This window comes from Diuraphis noxia, unplaced genomic scaffold (assembly GCF_037042655.1).
Source record: "Diuraphis noxia isolate RWA-SAM2 unplaced genomic scaffold, SU_Dnox_SAM2 contig0002, whole genome shotgun sequence".
In the NCBI taxonomy this organism is placed as follows: domain Eukaryota; kingdom Metazoa; phylum Arthropoda; class Insecta; order Hemiptera; family Aphididae; genus Diuraphis; species Diuraphis noxia.
Genome location: NW_028301712.1, coordinates 47,783,861 through 47,803,539, shown reverse-complemented (window position 1 = coordinate 47,803,539; position 19,679 = coordinate 47,783,861). Strand labels below are relative to the sequence as shown.

The 19,679-nt window shown below is 30.2% G+C and overlaps 4 protein-coding genes across 4 annotated transcripts; all 4 read right to left on the bottom strand.

Annotated features, from left to right (window-relative positions):
* Positions 1 to 7,061: 7,061 nt before the first annotated feature.
* Positions 7,062 to 7,928, bottom strand: ND-B15 (NADH dehydrogenase (ubiquinone) B15 subunit). Its single transcript, XM_089221362.1, has 3 exons — positions 7,670 to 7,928; positions 7,468 to 7,611; positions 7,062 to 7,394 (listed from the first exon to the last, which is right to left on the bottom strand). Exons 1-3 carry the CDS (start codon positions 7,811 to 7,813, stop codon positions 7,326 to 7,328), a joined length of 357 nt encoding a protein of 118 aa, XP_089077488.1. The 5' UTR covers positions 7,814 to 7,928; the 3' UTR covers positions 7,062 to 7,325.
* Positions 7,929 to 12,785: 4,857 nt separating this feature from the next.
* LOC107167308 (succinate dehydrogenase assembly factor 2-B, mitochondrial-like) lies at positions 12,786 to 13,701 on the bottom strand. Its single transcript, XM_015516306.2, has 2 exons — positions 13,532 to 13,701; positions 12,786 to 13,438 (listed from the first exon to the last, which is right to left on the bottom strand). Exons 1-2 carry the CDS (start codon positions 13,571 to 13,573, stop codon positions 13,100 to 13,102), a joined length of 381 nt encoding a protein of 126 aa, XP_015371792.1. The 5' UTR covers positions 13,574 to 13,701; the 3' UTR covers positions 12,786 to 13,099.
* An 837-nt stretch (positions 13,702 to 14,538) lies between these two features.
* LOC107167309 (putative ribosome biogenesis protein RLP24) lies at positions 14,539 to 16,100 on the bottom strand. Its single transcript, XM_089220133.1, has 4 exons — positions 15,827 to 16,100; positions 15,569 to 15,755; positions 15,288 to 15,437; positions 14,539 to 14,693 (listed from the first exon to the last, which is right to left on the bottom strand). Exons 1-4 carry the CDS (start codon positions 15,905 to 15,907, stop codon positions 14,566 to 14,568), a joined length of 546 nt encoding a protein of 181 aa, XP_089076259.1. The 5' UTR covers positions 15,908 to 16,100; the 3' UTR covers positions 14,539 to 14,565.
* A 1,685-nt stretch (positions 16,101 to 17,785) lies between these two features.
* Positions 17,786 to 19,570, bottom strand: LOC107167306 (28S rRNA (uridine-N(3))-methyltransferase). Its single transcript, XM_015516303.2, has 3 exons — positions 19,046 to 19,570; positions 18,749 to 18,981; positions 17,786 to 18,357 (listed from the first exon to the last, which is right to left on the bottom strand). The coding sequence occupies exons 1-3, from the start codon at positions 19,403 to 19,405 to the stop codon at positions 17,805 to 17,807; spliced, it is 1,146 nt and encodes a 381-aa protein (XP_015371789.1). The 5' UTR covers positions 19,406 to 19,570; the 3' UTR covers positions 17,786 to 17,804.
* Positions 19,571 to 19,679: the final 109 nt, after the last annotated feature.

The following is a 19,679-nucleotide window of genomic DNA, read 5'->3' as shown; positions in this document are numbered from 1 at the left end:
ATTCTTTGAGTTAATATTATTTAATTCCTCCATGATAATAATCTATTAAAATAATATTATAAATATGCACTAAAAATAAAAAAAAGCACTAAAAAAGTTCATTAAAAAAAGGATTTATTCGTATAAATATCAAAAACATTGTAATTTATTTATAATTATTTGGTACTTTATCAATAAAAAAAATAATAAAAATATAACTACATGGTTTTCGATTTATTGGGTATCTTTAAGCCGGACTTTTTTTAGCGGGACTTTAATGACATCGGACTTTTGTTCGTGGGACTTTTGTGACCGGACTTTTGTTCGGTGATTCATTTTAATAAACGCATCAGGCATACCATTCACTCAAGAGTGAAAACTGACTAAGTTACCCAAGTCTGTGCACGTTTTACTGAAACCGTACCGGTGACTTTGGTAATCTACATCTATTAGTCGGTTTTTTCGGTATCTTAATTGATAATCATCAATAACGATAATTTTTAAGGGAGTTCTATTCTGACGTTACACTGCTACACCATATGTGTTATCGTCTTACAAGTGCGTAACATCAAATTTTACGCTCAACAGATCACATTTAGATTCGTTAGTTTAAAATTTAGAGCGATTAACCTCTTAAAAATTAAAGTTTACATTATTATCTAGAGATTCTCATAGGCTTTTTATTATATTTGAATTTAAGTTATGAGTTATGAGTATTTTAAAATTGTAAATTGTTTGTATATCTTAAAATACTTATAACTGACTTTAAAATTAAAATATAATAAAAAGCCTATGAGAAGCCATAGATAAAAGTGTTACCTTTAATATTTATAAGAGTTCAATTCGCTCTAAATTTTAAACTAACGGAATTTAACGAAATTTGCTGAGCATAAAATTTGGTATATTAGTATATTACCTACGCGTTTGTAAGATAGATATAGCACACGTAGGTATAGCGTCCTCTTAAAAAAAAAACTACGACAGAAGGAAAAATTTCAAAAATTACATTTGGTAACGTATGACTCTTCTCTTTCTCTCTCCGATTAGGCTTGAACTGTGTCACAGGCGCACATTTAAATTTTCCATCCACTTGATGGCATCATCGATTTCCTCAAAACCTCCCGTGTATTTTGTTATTGGGCATTCATTTACTATGTGCCTGACACATTTGTATTTGCCCACAGCCATGTAAAAAGGATTCCATTATTCCCTATTTCTGTAGTAGGTAATTGCATTTTCCTTTTCGATTCTAATGCGGTTTAAGGTGGTCCACAAGACACACGGTAAATTAAATTCTGGTGTTTTTGCCGTTAAATCTTTGATCAGAGATGAATTTCGTACGTCGGATTCTAGCCATGTTCTTTTCAATTCAACCTGTGGATTGTCTTCGGTCGTAGCTTTTTCCCATATTGGATGTCTAGATTTAAGCCGTGTATTTGGGTAATGTACTAGGTCGTTGTAGATTGGTAGGTTATCATTCCTTTTAATTTTATTTATGGTGCTTTGTCTTTCGACACATGCTTCTGCAGCACAAGATTTTAAAGTAAAGACAACTCCTTCTCTAATCTCACATTTTAATAATAACAAAAAAATGCACGAAAGAGCAAAATACAAAAACAAAATTGAGACATTCTTAATAATCACAAAGATAACACTGAATGTAGTAGGAAAAATAAAAACCATCAGAACATCTTATGCGAATTGTGTAGATAAACGTCAAAGGCTTATCATGGGCAAAATCTGAGCTCATTAGTCATATGTTCCATAACGCGGATATCCTGGCCCTCCAAGAAACCCACATTCCAGATAATCATATAGAGAGACTAAAGATTCCAGGCTATCAGCTTAATAGGGCACAGCAAAAAATAAATGGTGTTGCCACTTTTGTGAACTTAAACCTAGAATAATAATAGCATAGAGAGGAACAAACATACGGTTGGAATCGAGATAGGAAATATCAAAAATTTTAACGTATATAAACCACCATTGGAAGACTACGTATGTGGTACCACAAGCCGATCACCCAGTCTATATTGGAGACTTTAACTCACACAGTACAGAATGGGACTATAGCAGCGAGGAAGGTAACAGAGAAAACCTCAGTAACTGGGCTGAACTAAACCACCTTTACCTATTGTGTGATGCAAAACAAGGAGGTATATTTAAATCAGGCAGATGAGGTTCAACCACTTCTCATGATTTATGTTTTGTCCCAACGGATCATTGTAAAATCCTCCTAAAAGCAAGTCACCAAATACTAAAGAATTCTCAAAGAATCAACATTTACCTGTTATAGTGTTATAGTGAAGTGGGTATAAGCCTGTCCAAAGTGAGCCAGCCAAAATTAAATAGATGGAATGTCAGGAAAGCCGGTTGAGACAAAAATAGAACTTACGTGGAAGAAAATATAAACCCTAATGAGCCGATACCTTGTAACTAGGAGAAGTTAACTAAGCTAATTAAAACGGGAGCTGGAAAAGCTATGCCTAGAGGTCACAGACAAGATTACATACCTTGTTGGTCAAAAGAATGCGGTAAACTGTTGTCTGAATGTGAACAAACAAAGGCTGAAGTAACAGCAGACTGATTAACAAAACTAATAGATGGGAAACGAAGATAAAGGTGGGTTAAAGTTATGGAAAAGATGGACTTCTCTCACCCAAGCTGAAAAAGCTGGGACCTTTTTAGAAAGCTTAGCGCTTCCCAACAAACTAGGAAAAGAAACAGCATCACACCAAACACAGTTGTAAGTAACCTCTTCAAAACTTCAAACATCAAAACTACTAAACAAAATAACGTCACGATCGCAAATGAATATAAAAAAGAACTAAGGAGTTGTGAGGATAGGTCCACTTTAATGGATGACTTTATTGAAAAAGGTGTACAAATTACATTAAAAAACGTTAAAAATTGGAAAGCTGCAACTGCAGACGAAATCCTGGGTCCAAAGAGCAGATCTTGGATCACATGGTTCTACTCGAATGTGGCTATTTAAAGGAACTCTCCCTAAAATATAGCGTAAAGCAAAATTCATAGCCATTGCCCATTCTGAAACCTAATAAAACAGGAGATGATTCAAAACAGTTAGACAGTTAGAAGCACTCCAACCCAATGGCTACGTCATGTTCTCGCACATATCGACCCCCCACAAGTTAGAAGTTTGTGTGCGTACTCGATAAGTAATCGAAACAGTGCTTCGATTTTAAATTTCAGTATCCTTTCCGGAGAGATAATAAATCTCGTTGATGCAATAAGGGATTAAAATTCTCAATACTTTAAAAAGCGCCGGGAAATACAAATGTTATATGATTTTTTTCGCAAAATCAATTTTTAATTTTCGGTATATCTAAATTACGGTAGAACAAAAAATTGTCTCTGAAGATTTTTATTATTATTGTATTATTTAGAATATTTATATTATATTCAAGGTATGAAACCGGTTACCGGTTTTTACCAAAAAACAGTAATTTTCCGGTATTTATTGGAAACCTAAAGGCGGATTTCCACTACACCTTCACGTTATGTGTCTGTACAAGAAAAGTGTTCAGCCATGCTCATGGTACAGTAACGTGGTTAATCGTGTGTTAACCTTACCTAATCAACCTGCAATCACAGCCAAGGATTTACGCCAACGTGTATACTGTGTAGCGGAAACCCAACTTTAAAATCGCTTTTTCTGTAATTGTTTTAAACCTATTTTTATTCCTGGTTATCACTGTTATCAGTTACTGGTTACCAGAACGATTTCTCAGTTAACATGATATGTTTCAACCGGTTAAAAAACCAGTTACCAATATTCACAAACACGGAGACGGAGTGTTGACTGTTGACTACCGTTACTAATGAATCATAATGTTTAATTAATTTTAGTTATATACAATTTAATGACAATATTAAGTAATTACTTATTACTACAATAGTTTACCCACTTTGCCGAAAAAGTCAGAATCTAGAATTGCAAAACATTTTTTATTTGTGTCGGTCCAGCCCAATCAGCTACTCACATAACCTAGGATATTTTTATTGACTAGCAATTGCCCGCGTGCTCCACCTCTATGGATAGTTGTTTGCAAATTGTGGGGCTGTTTCATCAGTTTCATGGCCCTAAAAATCCTGTCTATCTATCTTGCAATTTTTTTTTTATATGAAGAGCAATTGAATTGTATGCAGCCATGCAGGTAGTGAATAATAATTGCTATATATATGTTATTACATGATGTCAAAAATAACGCTTATTAATAAATTAGTTTTCATGTGTAATATGAGATATACATAAAAAAGAAAATATACATGTAAATAATTCAACATTTCATATTTTATTTGTTTATTCTTAATTTTGAAATTTTTTCAAATAAGTACATGGAATGTCAAAAATAACGCTAAAAAAAATATGTTCGCACTTATATAAGCAATCGTCGATTTAGGCTCAGACGTCAGACCATTGTACAGCACTACAGCTCATCTTCGCCTTGTCTTAAAAAGTTAAAAACCTCGTCTTGACATCTTCGCATTAATCGACTTCTTATTCCGCGACACGAAAATAGCTATTTAATTACTTACTGTAAATGATTCAAAATAATGTTCCAAAATACTTCGCAGTTTATATGGAGTGTAGGAAAATCGATGAAAACGAGTAACCACACAGAACGTCCAAGTATCGTATAAAGAAATGTGTATGCCAAGTGCTAGGTGATCAGTTGTAGATATAATTTCCAATGTTGCGCGTTATCGTGATTATTATTGTAAAAAACAGCGATAATTGATTAGTATAATTATTCAGGGGTGGCAAAATATAAGAACGCTAAAAGTAGTACAAAATATTCATAAGAAATTCGAAAATATGCCCTTTAACTCTTTAGTCTTTAGGTCTGCTTAAAAATTCTAAAAATCAGAATTTAAATAAATGTACTATTAAAGGGGAGAATGAGGATGAGAATGCTTAATCATTTTGTATACATATATACTAAGATATTTTAGTTTTTTGCGTGCCCCCAAAACAGAGCATATTTTAAGTAATTTTCACTGGGTGGCACTTCAATAAAATTATCTACCAGAGGAACATAGAAAGAAAATCAACTCTCCTATCTCAACAATTTTGATATAGGTTTATTAACTCTACTCTACTGAAAAATACATCTACAAGTTGTATATAGGTTTATTTATTGAGAATTTGAGATATTATTATTATATCAAAATAACCGATTTTTCAATAATAAAACTTTGATAAAATAAGTAGAACAGAGTACCTATATACATTTCTATCAGTATCTGTATTTAAAAAAATACGTGTTAAAATTTAAAATTATATGTTTGAATCTATGGAAAAAAATTTTTGTATAAATTCTTGATTCTGGTATAGCTCTGGGTCAGGTAGTTTCCTTCTTCTCTCTTAGTATAAGAAACTTAGCATTTTAATGACAGTTATATTATAATAGTATACACTAGGTATACAGTCAACAAACAGGATAAGATCATTACTATTTATTAATACTAAAATTCGTCCAATATGGGCTTTTATAGCAAATTACGGACCGATTGAAAAATATTTCTCGAAGGGCCGAGACTATCCAATCCGGCCCTGGACGAGTATAAGTATTTGATATTTCAATCACAGAACAATGCTATGAAATATGAATACTTCTAAACAATTGTATAAAAGTAGTATAAAATTTACCTATACAGTGTATGGTCGCCTCGCCTGTCTTTCATCAAGAGTACAGGACGAAAATTCAAAATATGTAGAAAATTAGAAATGTTGTAATATAACACCTTATTCCCACCCAACCTTCAATTTACGGTGACGATCGACGACTTCCGAAGAAATTGATAGCATCGTTAAAATTACGTGTACTATTATCGTATTACATCAGTACAACTATATCTATTGTATAATTTATATTATCAATAGGTATATAATATAAACAATTCCGACAAAATAGTTGTGAGCATGTGACATGTTATACATTCAATAAAATATTATTATTGTTTATTATATAGTATGGGATAAACTTTACAAGAGTCGAAAGCTTAAAATAGTTTTATGTTCTTTATACATAATAATTGACATTGGTATACATATATCGGTCGTTATGAGAACGTATTAGTCAGTGGCAGTGTGGCACGATCACCCAACACTGGGTAGCATTAAAATATCACTGGGGGGCACTAGTGCCCCGTACTTTCTATGTTAAAATATGCTATGCCCCAAAATCTTTTCGCATGTCACCTTGGGCACACATGTCATGGATTTGCCTATCCTCGGTATAGTAGGTATAACATATAGCTTGTAGGTACTACAAGAATTTGGATTTGTTTATTCAATTAATAATATATTGTTTAAAATATTCTGTTAAATAAAAAAAAATTCATAACATTTCAATTTTTATAAATCTGCCTAGGTTCTATTTTGTACATATCTGATTACAGATTTCACATTTAAGTGGTTGACATTGGTGATTGGTTACACCATTTCCGTCTTAGAAATATAGGTCAACAGGCATTTCTTCTAGAATAGTTTTTAGTATTTAGTTACTGCGTCTACATGGTATGAGTTAAACCGATTTTATAATAAGTCGACCTAAATTACCCGACTTGCTTACATGCAAGTCTTTAATATTAAATATGATATGTTATAACTTTCATTATTTTATAAAAATAAAAGTGATTGTTTCATTTGGAAAAATACAGCCAATTTTATTTAATAAACCGATTTCATTTGTTTAAACTACAATTCAAACGTCCTTAAAATAAAAATAGGTTATTGTTATGAGATCACTCGTGCTTACATGATGCACGATCAAACCGCTTTAATTTTTAAATCACCTTAAATCGTGCATGAAAACGTAGTAAATACTAAATGCTTCATCATTGAATTTAAATTTAATACATCATCCATTATAGTAACTTACTAAATTGTAGAGTTTCAAGACATATTTAAAATTAAAACCAACTATTCAGTAGAAGAGAATTCCTAATTATATTTTTACAATTTATTTGGATACTTGTTGTGAAACAAAATACCGAGATTTAATTAATTCTATTCATAATTCATGCATATTAAATAAATAAATAAATAAATAAAATGCCTTCAAACAATTTTTATTATATTTATTTATAATATTCATTTTTTTTTTAAATTATATTTCATTGAACTCAAATTGAAGAACTGTTTTTAACAATATTCCCATTAAAATTTTTTTTTTTAAAGTACATATAATATAATAGAAGCTGAAATCCAATTATTATGTTAATTATTTATTATAGGCATTTCTATTTTAATAAATCTATACAGCAATGGTAATATGACCAAAACAACACTAAAAATGTCTGTATGAATATAAACCTTGTTAGGCAAATTTGAATCCTCTATCCTTGTAAGATACTTGTCCAGTACGAATTAAATTTTCTCGACGGTCCTTTTAAAGAAAATAAATGTTTAAATATTTTAATTACAATTAATAATAGTTAAATATCTAAATTAATACATACACGTTCTTTTTTTATGACATAAGTCAAGCTAAAATATGGTATTACTATCATTAGTACACCTAATAGTGAAGTCTTCGGTGTAGGCCTGAAAAATTCATGTTGTGTTGCTTTCATAGACATATATCTTTGAATACCGACATCAAACTAGAAACAAAGAATTGCACATCAATAAAAATTTAATAAATATTGTACGAATACATACCAGAGTTCCACCTTCCATTTTTATGTTTCGGTATGGATTTGATGTATGCTTTATATATTCTTCAGCAACAGCTTTTCGTAATTCGTTTTTTTTCCGAATCAATTCTGGATCGGTTATAGTTTTATAAGGAGACGCGTGGGCCATTTCAAATTTCCTTATTCAAAATCCAAAAACTCAACAGCTTTCAAAGAAACTAATAAAAATGAAAAAGACAAAAAGTGAATAAAATGAAGCTACTTCATAATATAAAATTCTGTAAATTTAATCAGTACTCAGTAGACTTCTTTTTTTTTTTATCAAATCACCTTTAAAACATTGTGACCAACATTATGAATAGAATATTCAAGACTGTAGAATTATTGTATTGGGATTATGTTATCATTTCAACATTTAAATTTAAACTACTCTTAGATCATATAGTAGTAAATGATCTAAGAAACTACTTAAGGGAAGTTATATTATATAATTTGTATTGATATAATATTACGATATACAATACATTTATCATTTATATTTTGTAATATATTAATATGTGTAAATAATCATTTTATATGCTTTACAAGTTACCTAATAAAATATAGAAATACCGAATATAATAATAACTAACTAAATGATCTAAGTATACCAATTCTGTCAACATAAGCCACTGTAACTCCAAAAAACGAGTTTTTCAGGAAACAATAAAACAGTTTTCAACACTAAATTAGACCGTAGAGTGAAAATAATAATTTTTTAAATATTAAAGAGATGGTATTTATTATTGTATTTTTCCCGAGGAAACTATTAAACACAAAAAAAAGTTGTTTGATACATTTTTTAAAATCTTTCAAATCATATCGAACTCGATTTTGACAAAAATGAAGTTACTGCGTAATAATAGCGATACCGCGAAAAAATAACCCCAAATGAGATTTTGCAAATTAATCTAAATATTGGTGTTAATATGTCATTGCGCGAAAAAAATTAAAAAACGTTTAATATACCTATTACCTACATACAATTTTTATGTTCCCACAAATAACGTTAATTTTGGATTCAATGATAAATTATTGATTACCTACGATAAAAACGATTCAGAGCACGATGCCAGTCTGTCTGTCATATTCATATCGATCAGATATATAATAACAAGTTACAGCGACAATGTGAAATAATATTATAATGGATTAGAAAGGTACCTTTATCTTTAATTTTGCGGTAATTTATAAAATTTGTCAAGTCCTGTGAGTTCATCTCTCAGTATTTGGTACTGCAATGTGCTTTCGTATATTTAATATTATATAAGGTGTAACAGTACTATTTAACAAATTTCCATTACATATATTACTATATTTGTCAAATAGTACTGTTACACCCTGTATATTTCTCTGTGCTTTGTTTTAATTTCTATTTGAATAATAATATGGATATACTAGATATTTTTGAGAGCCAGAAGGGCAAAGAAAAGTTTGCATTTAAAAAGTATATGTATGTTGTACACAAAGAGTGTTTAAATTTTATAAGGTGGAAATGCTGCACAAAAATAGTCACAAATGTTTGAAAACTTCCCTGAATAAAAAACGTTTAATTAAAATTGATCATGAATATCATTGTATTACAAATTTATGATTAATATTTTTTATTTATACATTATTGACATTTCCATTCGTTTTTACCGTAATTGAAAAATTTGACAATTATTTGTTTTTAATTATTATTATATTATTGAAATTGTATTGTATTACAAATAGGTAGGTGCCTGCAGGTATACCTTACAAATCAATTTTATCGTAGGGTTATTTTTTCCGGGGTTATTTATTAGGCAAATCAATAATAGCTTATGACTGCAGCGTTGCGCACAGCATGCTGTTACTCATCTATGTAATTAAATGTTCTATTAATAAATCGCATCAACACGGTAAAGTTTATTTCATAATTATTATTCATGTCAATACATAAAAAAATATTATTATTAATAATAATATAATTCATAATACTATTACACTATTGACGATATTATATTATTATAATCATTTAATCAGTGATAATACATACTAAACGGGAATTTTTTATTGACAACTGAACTGAGGCGCAGCTGCAGCTCTTCGTGGAATTTAAGGAAAATGCAAAAATACTCTCCGTACTTTGTACTAAATAGTAGATACCAATAGTTAAATAAATTACTATAACATAATGATATCATAAAATATTGAATGTTTTTATTGAAGACTGGTCATCTTCGCTCGAAATTTCTTTTCGTGAACAATGATTTATCGATTAATTTGAATCTAACACACGCTTTGCGGTGACCTACTCAGTGATGTTGTAGATGCTTGCATTTAGCGGGAGATGCTGAAGGCACAGTCCGCTGACCAGGATTCCGTATACTTTAGCCGAGTCGATAACAGGTTAACGGCTCGTTACCGGGGTGCACTGCGAGGAAGCGTATACGGGGTGCACTCCACTCAGTGATGAGGTGCACACAACAACTACAACAGTGATAATCTAGTATTTTAGTATATTGAATATTTCTTTTGATCATGACTCTAAAATCAAAATTGATTGACTGTATTAAGACCATGATGATCCAACAACTTTAAATGTATTATATTTATTTTTACAGAACAAAATACAATATTGCCTACATGAATCGGCTCTTGTCAAACTAAATACGTATCTAAATTGTATTTCTTGAAACTGGCCAACTATAGGAGTAATTCATATGAATTTTAACTGTAGTTAATTTCTCAAATTGATGTGATCCCAGGAGGTAGGTATGGATGCTAAATAGTAGGTATATAATGGTATTTGAGTAGTTTTTAAATCCACAGTACACAGGTGAATAGTGTACCTGTGTACATATAGAAAAAAAAATTAGAAACAAGGTTTTTAGATCTAAAGCACAATAATGTACTTAAACATTTATTTAGTTAACAAAATTAATTATAATAACAAATTGTAAAGAATAGTCTATATATAATAAAAAAAACATTTTTGTAGACAGCAGTAGTAACCTTCAAGAGTCAAGATTAGGTTTTTATAATGATTAAATGATTGATATTTATTACAATAGTGGCGATCTGAACATTTTTTAGACGTGGGGCAAACCATAACATTATTACCATTTGGCCAGCCACCCACACCTTTGACTTGATGTTCTAACTTTGATGTCTAGTTTATTTTTTTTTAAAGAATACTTCTGACCAAGAAACATAAATAAGTATTGTCGGAAACATACGTCAACGGCGGTAGCCCGGGGTTGGTAAATTGAGTCCCAAATGACCCTAACTCGGTAAATTGAGTCCAAGGGAAAAATAGGTAGTAGGTAAGTTGAGTCCCGGAAAAAATAAGGCAGTAGGTTATTTGAGTCCCAGGGAAAAACGATTTATACATATGTATTTAAAATTTAAAAATATGCACTATAAAATTTTAAATGCATATAAATCGTTTTTCCCTGGGACTCAAATTACCTACTGCCTTATTTTTTCCGGGACTCAACTTACCTACTACCTATTTTTCCCCGGGACTCAATTTACCGCTTTCAAAATGTACCAAACGTATCTCGGACTCAATTTATCTAGCCCCTGGTAGCAGACTACATACCACCATAGCTGGCTACACTGCGTTTTATTTTTATACACAAAATTGAAAATTGTTGACATAATGACATTTATTGTGTATGCACTATGCGTACCATATTGGCATACTCTGTCAGCATTGCTGCTGTAGTTTTCGTTCAGGGTGGTCTGGCTCTGGTCTTCGGTAATCGGTTCGGGAGTAGGATTTCGAAAATTATTAAAATCAATAAAATCATAGTTAAATATTAATTGTATGATAAATTAAAAATAGTATCCGAACAGTAGACGCATACATATTATATATTATGTTTTAAGTTGGGAATGTTTGGATGACGTAAATATTGATTACGTATGAAAATATTCGATGAATACATTTTGGTTTAATAAATTGTTATTATTTATCAACCAATAATTAGTAGGTAAACTAAACACTAGCAAAGTTTTTCTGGTAGGTAGCATTCTACACCAACGAAGTAGCGGTAGGTAAACGAGTACCAAATATTAAAAATACATAGGTGCGATATTTCGATTAATAAAGATCTAGTATTTTAGCAACATTTATCAAATTGAAAATAATATTTTGTACCTAGTTGAAAATTTATAAATTGTTCAATTTTTATTGCTAAGGATTGCAAATTTAAAACCAAATATTTCATCCTGTAACAGAAACATCTAAAATTATCTCAATACCTCAACAATATTTTTTTAAAATAAATGTTCTCAGTGGTTGAATTGGGAAAAAATAATAAAGATGGACTATAAATGAAGTTGAACAACTAAGCAAATTAATTTAATAGTAACCCTATTTCTTGATGAATATATAAAGGGGTACGCTATAATTTGAAGAAAAATGAAAAATAGGTAGTTCTGTCCCCCTGCATCCTCCCCCAATTCAACCACTGGATATTTTAAGTTCAAATTTTGTCATAAATAAATATTTAAACAGAATACTAATTTTAATTATTTTGGTATAATTTGAAAATTATATTTGTGGGTACTTCTAAGTTCTTAATTAAATTATTTTATTTAATAAACACAATGATAATATTTTCTCATTAAATTTACTTAGTCATATTATAAGCTGACATCTTTTCCTCAGAATCGTTTTTCATATACAAATATTTGGTATCATTGAATTAAAATTTAATACATCCATTACAGTGACCCACTCAACAACTACTATACAGCAGAGAGACTTCCCCGATTTTTAACATTAAAAATTTAAAAATCAAATCAAATTCAATTTTTTTTATAAAAAAATAAAAAAACTAATTTATTATTTTGATTTCAATTGTACTATTATAGACTGTAGTAACGTTTATTTAAGTTTAGTAGCTAGGTAGTTAATTTTTATAGCTTTTTTTTTTTAAATATCATTAATTTTTTAGGAGTAAATCAATTTGAAACTTAATTTAATATATTTTCAAAACATAATATGCATCTTTTAAATCTGTTGCAACGTTTATTAACTAATACACAATATTAAATATAAAAGATATATTTACTTTCGACATGTGTGATGAGGAACGTAGTACTTTTTTTTTAAATAATAGTACAAATATTATTCAAAACTTTTTATTGCACTAAATCCATTACCTGATACCTACATCAGAATAACCTACTTAGCACTACAATGCATTACAATAACATAATTACAATAATACAAAATATAGCGTTTTTTAAATATTTTATCGGGTAATCATTCACAGAATAAAACAAGGTATGTAGTTTATAATTTAATAACAAGATAGTCTGTAAGTATTGGGTATTAGTCAAAGTTAATAACTTATTTACTTGTTTGTAATGCAACAATATAAATACTATCAAATGAATATATTATGCTTATGATATATAATATTTATACTACTTTACATTATGATCTTTTTAGTACGTGATTTTTCAAAAGTTCCAATATGTCAGTATTAAACTCTTGTGGTGCCGGTTTAGAACCAATAGACCAAGCATATAAGTCCCATTCATCAAATTTACTGTTTATCAATGCATCATACTTTTGTAACTGTTCAAAATTGAATGTTTTTAAATATTTGTCTGCAAATGTAGTAAAGATTATACAATTTTCTAATATTCCTCTTTTTCTAGATTGATATATGAGACGGCTCCTCATCAAATCTAGTTCAGAGTCTGAAGGATTTTTAGAATCACCAGTTTGAGCATAACTGCGGTTCTTGATACCCAATAAATGAGCATTTCTCTGTAATAATAAAATAAATAATTGTTTTATTCTAAATATCTTGTTTGATGTTTTCGTATTCATGAAATAAGAAATTTAAATCAGTTTACTAACCATCAAGGAGTATCTATACAAATAAGCAGTATTTTTAAACATGTCGATCGATATTTGACTTTTCTTAACTGAGCTCAATAGTGTTCGATGTATTTTTATAATAATTTAGTTTTGGTGTATACTTTATTTACTATTTAGTCTCTCTTACACAATACACTGAAATTATAGTTATCTTATCTGAACTCTGATATTATTAGAGTTGGGGTAATTGTCTGTATATTATATGATATCACTTATCAATATGATTATCACGACTTATTACCATGGATAATATAAAAATAACTTATACTGAAGATGTGGTATACCGGTATTATCGTTTAAATCGTGCTTATAACTTATAAGTTAAAGCTGTATTGCCTGTATTACCACAGAACGTCAGAACAAGTTTACTAGAAAATGACTAGCTCTTTTGAATTTTGAAACTATACCTTAAATTGTTAATAGTATCGAAAAACATAAGAATACAAATTTAATAAATTTCATGACGATTAATAAAATAAACTGGCAAAATATTGTTTTTGACCAAAAAACCCTCAGTTCTTGCCAACGATGGCAACGATTAATCATAAACAATAATTACTAATTTATCACCGCAAAAGATATTCATCTTATTCATAATTGAAACATAACAATCACTTTGTGCTATGTATCAATGGTATTGTACCGGCATTGATAAAATACATGTATGAGTGACCTCTGTTTAGTTCTCTTAATGTGCACTGCTTAAATGACTATATCATAAAAGATAGAGCTCACCAAGAATATCCTTCTTGCTTGTGATCGTTCTGAAATTACTTGATAAAAAATAACAGCACAAACACCAAATCAGACTAACCAAGTCTTTTGGGACACTGGTCGTTTCAACTATGTTCATAAATTTAGAATGGTTTTATATTAGACGTGAAAAAAAGTGACTTTGATCAGGATTAAACTAGTGGACAGAAAAAAAATGCCTGATGCAAAAAATGGAAAAAAAGAATATTATAAAAATTCATATAACAATACAATTGAACAGTTACAAATATTTAAATATTTTATATTTTTATGTAAGATAATTTACTATGATCAATGTTATTTTCGTCTTCTGTAGCAATCATCTCCACATCATTTTCTTGTTCTTCTTCGAGTAGTTTTTCTTCAGTTAACAAACGTTGTTTCAGTCCTGAAATAAACAAGTGATTTTTAACATTACATTATTCAATCACAACATTTATATTAGAAAAAGATAATTATAGTTCTTCAAACATTTAACTAAATGCGCAATAAATTCATATTATGCTAATTTGTTGGTTTTATAAAATTAAATAAAAATTAAAAACTAGAAGTAACAAATTTATGTTCTGTTCTTTGACTGATCCAATAATTTTTACTTATAAAAAATACTCTTATCCAAGTATAGTAAAAATAACACGAAGGTGACGATGACGCTTGGGCTGCTAAAGTAAGGAATACACAGGAATTTACAAGTTTTGGTCGCCACCCAGTTGCAGTCTTGCTGAACAGAGTATGAAAAAAATAAAGATACCTATTTTATAGAGTTTATTTTGCTGAAAATGTTGATCTTTTAACATTTTATTTTATTACATGATTTTTAAAAATTTATTTAATTTTTTAGATAAAATGGCAAAAAACTGGTTTTTATCTGAGCAGCGAGTTTTATCTGGGCATCCCTCTACGGCTAATAGGTAGGATATACCCTCACTGGACACTGTAAATTATATAATAACCGAGATTTGAATAATTTTTTTTATATTACCTGCAGCAGGTGATCTAATCAGTGACATATCTCTTTGGATTTCTCTAATATCTCTGTGCTGTTCAACTTCACGTCCTTTACGTAATCGCTGCATTACATAGGTAGACTGACGCTTCTTTTGAATTTCAGTCACTTTTTTAATTGCTTCCACTATTCAAACAAATTTGATCATATTAAACTATTCACAAAATGTGTCCATTGTACAATAAACAGTATAACAAATGTATATATCTGTTATTTATAAACTATAGTTAATTCATAACTATGTATGTTATACATACTCGACATTTGCCAAAATTCTCTGTCATATTTCATGGGTATGTTACGCCTCTTTTCAATTTCAAATGATGGATCAACAGCCAGTTCTTTACCAACAGCCTTGCGGTATGCCTTGGTCCATCGTACACGCCTTGGGTTCTTCTTCTTTTGGAATGCTCTGTGACATTTCGAGCGACAAAATTTAAAAACCTAAATCATAATCAAGATGTGAATAAATGGACTGCGAAATAAATATTAAATATTTTATGAATCCGACGTACCTTACAATCATTTCTTACGAAATGCATTCCATGTCCTGGGTATATTTTGGACGAACAAAAATAACAAGTGTCAATACGCATTGTATTGTTTAATGAAGTGGTTATTAATTATTAATATGTCCAACGGGAATCCATGAACCACAAAAGTCTTGACAGTAGACAGAAAATTGTTTAATTATAGTCGTTATAGAACTTAATGTTAATACAAAATTGAAAATATTGTGCGACATGTCAAGTGCCGACAGGCGACGACGCGTGAAAAGTGATAACCACTCGTCACATGGCCGGCCCCATGGAATATATCTGATAATAAAGTAACCTTTTGTAGTTAGTTGTTCCGTGTTCGAAAAACGATAATTCTGAAATTTTATTATTACCAACATAATTTTTTTCTTTTTAAAATAGTAATTAATTTGACATAAATACAAATTATGTATAAATGAACATGCTATATTGCTATTTTTAACTTCTATGGTCTTACACTTTGCTTAGGGGCTATACATTACGTTTTCTGTTGGATTAAAAACACTAAAAACTCATTGCCGCTAATATGCACTTTACCACGCGCCTCACCAATACCAAAAATTTTTATTTTCAAAGACGTAATTTTTAACGGAAACCATTTTTTTTTTAATGCTTCACGTAGTAGACTTGGGCGAGTTGTTTACTCGAACTGTCTTTTTGTAGTCTATCGGCCATCGCCAGCCGCCAGGAGCTAATAGGCGAAGAGATCCAGGCGCACACCCAGAATTTTTGTTTGGGGGGGGGGGAGGGGAGCTTAATAATATTTATATTTGCCATTATAATGTATAATTTAATGAAAAAAAAAATATTTCTTTGGGGAGGCTTGAGCCCCAAAGCCCCCCTCCTTTGAGTGCGCCGCTGAAGAAATCTACTATGTTTTTGATACTTTAACTGTTGTACTGTTGGGTTAAGTTTATTTGTTAGGTAATCTGTCTGACCGAAGGACAGGGATGCTTCTCCGCCCAAGATCCCGAAGTGGTCACTCCCTCTCTCAGGTTGGCTATTTCAATCACGTTGGGTTTGGGAGCCGGACTATCGGAGGTGTTAAGCGAAGTTAGCCACTATAACAGTAACTTGGCGGCACAAAATATGATGATGAAGAAACTGATAATATTCAACATTGTTTAGTAATATACTTATTATATGTTGAAGTACCCATTAAACTTAAAGCAATCAATATCGAATTAGGTCAACAGTTATTAGTTAAATGTTAACTCTTTTTTTTAAAAAATCGGCAATACACACCACCCGGGAACGCCGTGAAGCAATGCTTTAGGCGATGAGTCGCCATTGTTTATTGAAAATGTCAACTCTGTTAACTTGGAAAAATAATTTGTATATTTTGTTAATTATAAGAACCAAAAATAACATATATAATCTCTATTACACCATATAGTATCTTATACTTTTTATAACTTACTATGGTTTTCACTCAACAGTCAACAGCATATAGAAATTGGTCTTCCTCGTCACTCACAGCTTATCACTAAAAAAAAATTGGATGTTTACCATACCAAAAAACTAGCGCTATCTCAGCTAAATAATCAAGAGTTTGGGATTCAATGACTTATACGACTAAGTGAGGTCTGTTACAATAAATTTAAGATAGACTATAATATTCTATCTACCTATCTTATGTAAGTTATGTAACTATGTAAATCAGTCTTAAATTGACACTTACAATTATAATAATGTTTTTTAAATTTTATAAATTTTTATAGATCTATAGTCTACACACAAAGTAAAAATACCAAGGAGAAAGGTTAAATACCTAAACTCCTACTTCCTAGTGTACACCACTGTGTGTACTGAACACCATAATATTAAACATTACTATTTGTTGTAAGCATTCTTGAAGAATGTAAGGAAAACCATACAATTATTAAAGGTTTTATAAACTTCTAATGAAGTTAATCGAATAAACATTCAAGCACATATTATGAATATATAGAATTTATTCAAGTTTCATTTTTGAACGTAATTCTGCTAATGTTATCAAAACAGCTTCTTCAGTTCTAATAGTTCTAGAACCTTGATTTGGACATGTATTTAAATAAATGTTGAATAAAGTAGATGGATTTTCTTCATCAATGCTTTGATCAGCTTCTAATGCAGCTTCAAGTCCATGAACTCCTCCAAAACATATCAATGCATGCTTGAAATTACTAAGTTGAGTATGATCTGTTTTATCGATATCTATGCCTTTATCAGATGTACCAATTTTCAAATCATATCCACCAGGATATGGGCACTTGGTAAATACTTCATTTATTGATTCAGCATTCCTTACTGTGTAACCCCAGTAAATACCAGATTCATTTTTGGGCGTACTTGGAGCTACTACAATACCTTTTTGACGTTTAGAATCATCTGAATTTGGAATTAGTTTAACAGTAACTCGTACATATGGCTGAAGACATTTATCAACTAGTACATGTTTTCTAAGACCAACGTCAACATTACAGCCTTTACCTTTTTTTGGCGGAAGTGTCGAGACCACGCCTTCTCTGTAAATTAAAAAACAATACTTTTAATATTTATTTAATAATATGTATTAATTATTCATAGAAATAGATTGAAAGTAAAAGTTTGCTTGGTAAAAATGTCAATGACACTGAAATTACTAATAAGAACTTAATAAAAACTATTAAGAGGACCCCACACCCGCATCTGTTGTCTCTGTCTTACAAGTGTATAACATACGAAGTTTTAAGCTCAGCAGATCATATTGAACTCTGTTGGTTTAAAAGTTGGAGTGAATTAACTTCTTATAAAAATTAATTTTTTTTTTCAAACAATTGATAGTTTTAATGCTTAAATTCATAAACAGAAATGTATACATAGGTTTATATTAATTATTTTTGGAGTACCTAATTATTATTAAATAACAAAACATACCGGTATGGAACATTGTCTTCTTGCCTAAAATGATGTGGTGCATCTAGAGGATTCAATACTCCAGTGTATTTTAAAAAGTTGTGAATTGGAAATAAAATTCTTCTTAAATATTGTGGGCATTCCAAGTATTGTAAGATTATAGCTAATTGTTTACATGCCTTAGAACCACCTTCAGTTTTTTTGTTGGATATCATCACATTAGTCTGTTCGCCTACATCATCAAAAACTACGATCTAATAAAAATAACAAGTAAGAAAATGTTCAACGATAAATTAATAAAGATGCATTGTAACAAACCTCATCAATTTTGTAAATGCACGCTGCTCTTGCAATTTGTCCCGCCAAGTATGTTCTGAATTCCGGAGACTGTGCATTATCTAAAATTGATCCAGGGACGGCTATGGTGACAGTAGGCAACTGTCGTACTTTTGACGGCTTAACCTTGTTATTGACTTCAGTGGTTCTTGAAGTATCAATACTATTGTCGATTGTTACCTTGACTTTTTCAGGAATTTTTATTTCTACTGCATCTTCAGTTTCTAAACCTTCATTTATTTCAGCGACTTCTGGAAGTTTTTTTTTTTTTTTACTTTTTTCAACATTTTTGTTTTTACGCTTTTTATTATTATCGTTGTATTCGACTTCAAATGATGCCATTTTACGATTTAAAATTTCAAAGAATTTAGTACAAACGAAACAAATTAATATTACGTTATAAGGTTGTAACGTTACAGCTATAATATGGACAGACGGACAGTGGACACAGGACACAATCACAGAGATCAATGATTATGGGACTTGGAAATTTGTCACGTGTTATTCTTATCAATACAACTGAAGCGAACGCATAGATAATAAAGTATTATTATCTATGGGCGACCGTCGCCAAGTATTTCAATTATACTTCAGATAGTACTATCACCAAAAAGGT